Source organism: Ipomoea triloba, chromosome 6 (genome assembly GCF_003576645.1).
Source record: "Ipomoea triloba cultivar NCNSP0323 chromosome 6, ASM357664v1".
Taxonomy (NCBI): Eukaryota; Viridiplantae; Streptophyta; class Magnoliopsida; order Solanales; family Convolvulaceae; genus Ipomoea; species Ipomoea triloba.
The window spans coordinates 1,077,856-1,080,069 of record NC_044921.1 but is presented as its reverse complement, the minus strand read 5'-3'; the positions used below and the strand labels follow the sequence as shown (position 1 = coordinate 1,080,069).

The following is a 2,214-nucleotide window of genomic DNA, read 5'->3' as shown; positions in this document are numbered from 1 at the left end:
TATATATATATATATATATATATATATATATATATATATATATATATATATATAATTGTTCGTGAGGACGTGAACGTAGATTATTTATTGTTCACGAACAAATTGTGTTCATGAACATGTGCAGGTGTTTGGTTATTAAGTATTCACGAACGTGTTCATGAACGTAAATAAACATGTTTGTGAACGTAACGTCGTGTTCGTTAACGTTTACGAACGCGTTCGTGAACGTGTTCGCGAACGTTAACGAACGCTTAACAAACGAACACGAACAGGATTTTCAAAAACCTTAACAAACGAACACGAACACCCCAAAATCCTTAACAAACGAACATGAACAGCCTCCGTTCGTTTATGTTCGGTTCGTTAACACCCCTAATCATCCACTATCCGATCCATTATTCTCGATGAATTGGTGAATGTCGTAATTACCTCACGCAAGTTTTGCTCTCTATCATCTTTTGCTTTACATTCTTCCTTAAGCAGATGAATATAGATTCAAGCATCTTAGTATTTTTGGACTTTAAGTTCTCGAGATCTTGTATTTCTTTCAATAGTCGAGCATTCTCTGCCTTAAGTTTAGAATGTGTACATTTAACATCATCAAATTCCTTCATCATTCTTTCGAATGCTTCCCTAGGATTCTCATGATAGTTAAACTTAGAACTGCAATTGGAAGAGTAGTTTTGAGAAGTTACCTCATCCTCTTCGGCAATAAGACATAATTCTTCGTCTGATTTCTCTTGGCTAAAGAGACAGAGGAGTCTCTTCTCATCTTCTGAAATATCACTCTCTGAACTAGAGCTCGACGTGCATGGTTCGTCATTTTTGTCTTCTGGATTTTCTTCCACAGCCAGAGCTTTCCTTCTTTTGTCACTCTTCGGATTGTTACCAGAGTAGTTGATAGGTTGCTCATTTGTATCAGTAGTCATATTCCTCGAATTGTTGTGATTTCCCGAATTCTTTCTGTAGTTGCCGTATTCCTCTTGATGCTTATTGACAATTGGATAAGGACATTCAGCCTTGAAGTGTCCGGGTTTTCTACAGTTGTAGCACAACATCTGCACTTCCGGTATCACGTGTTCTTGATCCACTTGGCTTGCCAGTATGTCTATGTCTCGACGTTCTTGGCTTGCCCGAGTTATCATGAGGATGATTTTTCCTCATGAATCTTTTGAACTTCATCATAAACAAAGCAAGTTGATCGTCAGTGAATAAATCAGAGGAGTTAGAATTTGACCTTATAGTTGACGATGATGGTTGTTGATTTGCGACCAATGCCACATTCCTCGTCTTAGGTTCCTCCTCGATCAATTCTTCTTTCTCAAACTCGTATGCCTTCAAATCGCTGAAGATTTGAGTAGTACTCATTGTTTTAAGATCTCGATGGTCACGCATCGCGATGACCTTCATCTCCCAACTCTTCGGTAGCCCTCAGAGGATCTTCAAGTTTATCTCTTTCTGTGTGAGCTTTTTCTCATCTAGATCTCCGATGTCAGTTAACAACTTCATGAATCTTGCCTCCATATCAGATATGGACTCTTTCATTCCATGTTTGAAGTCTTCGAATCTTTTCATAGCGATGGTTAATTTGTTTTCCTTATCCTGTTCGTCGCCTTCACCAATCTGCATGAGGGTATCCCAAATTTCTTTTGCAGATTTGCACTTTCTCACTCGAGGGAACAGTGACTCATCTAGAGCCTTGTAGAGGATGTCTTTGGCAATGTTATCAAGGTTTGCACGAGTCCTCTCATCGGTTGTTAACGAGGACTTCTCCTTCGGTCTCATTTCAGGTGTCGTTGGACCTTAAGCGGCTCAGTTTGGATTAACCTCTAAGATTTGAATAGGCCCACTGGTTATAACATCCCACATCTCATCGTGGATTGTAGACAGATGAGCCTGCATGCGCACTTTCCAATCATCAAACTTGTCCAAGTTAAACATGAGAAAATGCCTATGATGTTCCATTTTCGACATGAGTGCAAAGTGTGGAAAATATTCTCAAGCTTTGAAAGGAAATCACCAGGCAGTATACACAGAGTGTTCACCGTTCAAGGTAACGCGCTCTGAAATCACTTGTTGGTTCCGGTTGATATGATGTGAGTCTAGAAGGGGGGGGGGGGGGTTGAATAGACTCACAAGGAATTTTAAAAACTTTTACAAGAACGAACCCTTGTGGAGGTTGAACTCGATCAAAGATAAACGCAGTGGATAACT

General features: G+C 39.7%; 1 protein-coding gene across 1 annotated transcript; it reads right to left on the bottom strand.

The window, feature by feature from the left end:
• Positions 1–1,431: 1,431 nt before the first annotated feature.
• On the bottom strand, positions 1,432–1,785 carry LOC116022442. Its single transcript, XM_031263168.1, has one exon. It carries the CDS (start codon positions 1,783–1,785, stop codon positions 1,432–1,434), a length of 354 nt encoding a protein of 117 aa, XP_031119028.1.
• Positions 1,786–2,214: the final 429 nt, after the last annotated feature.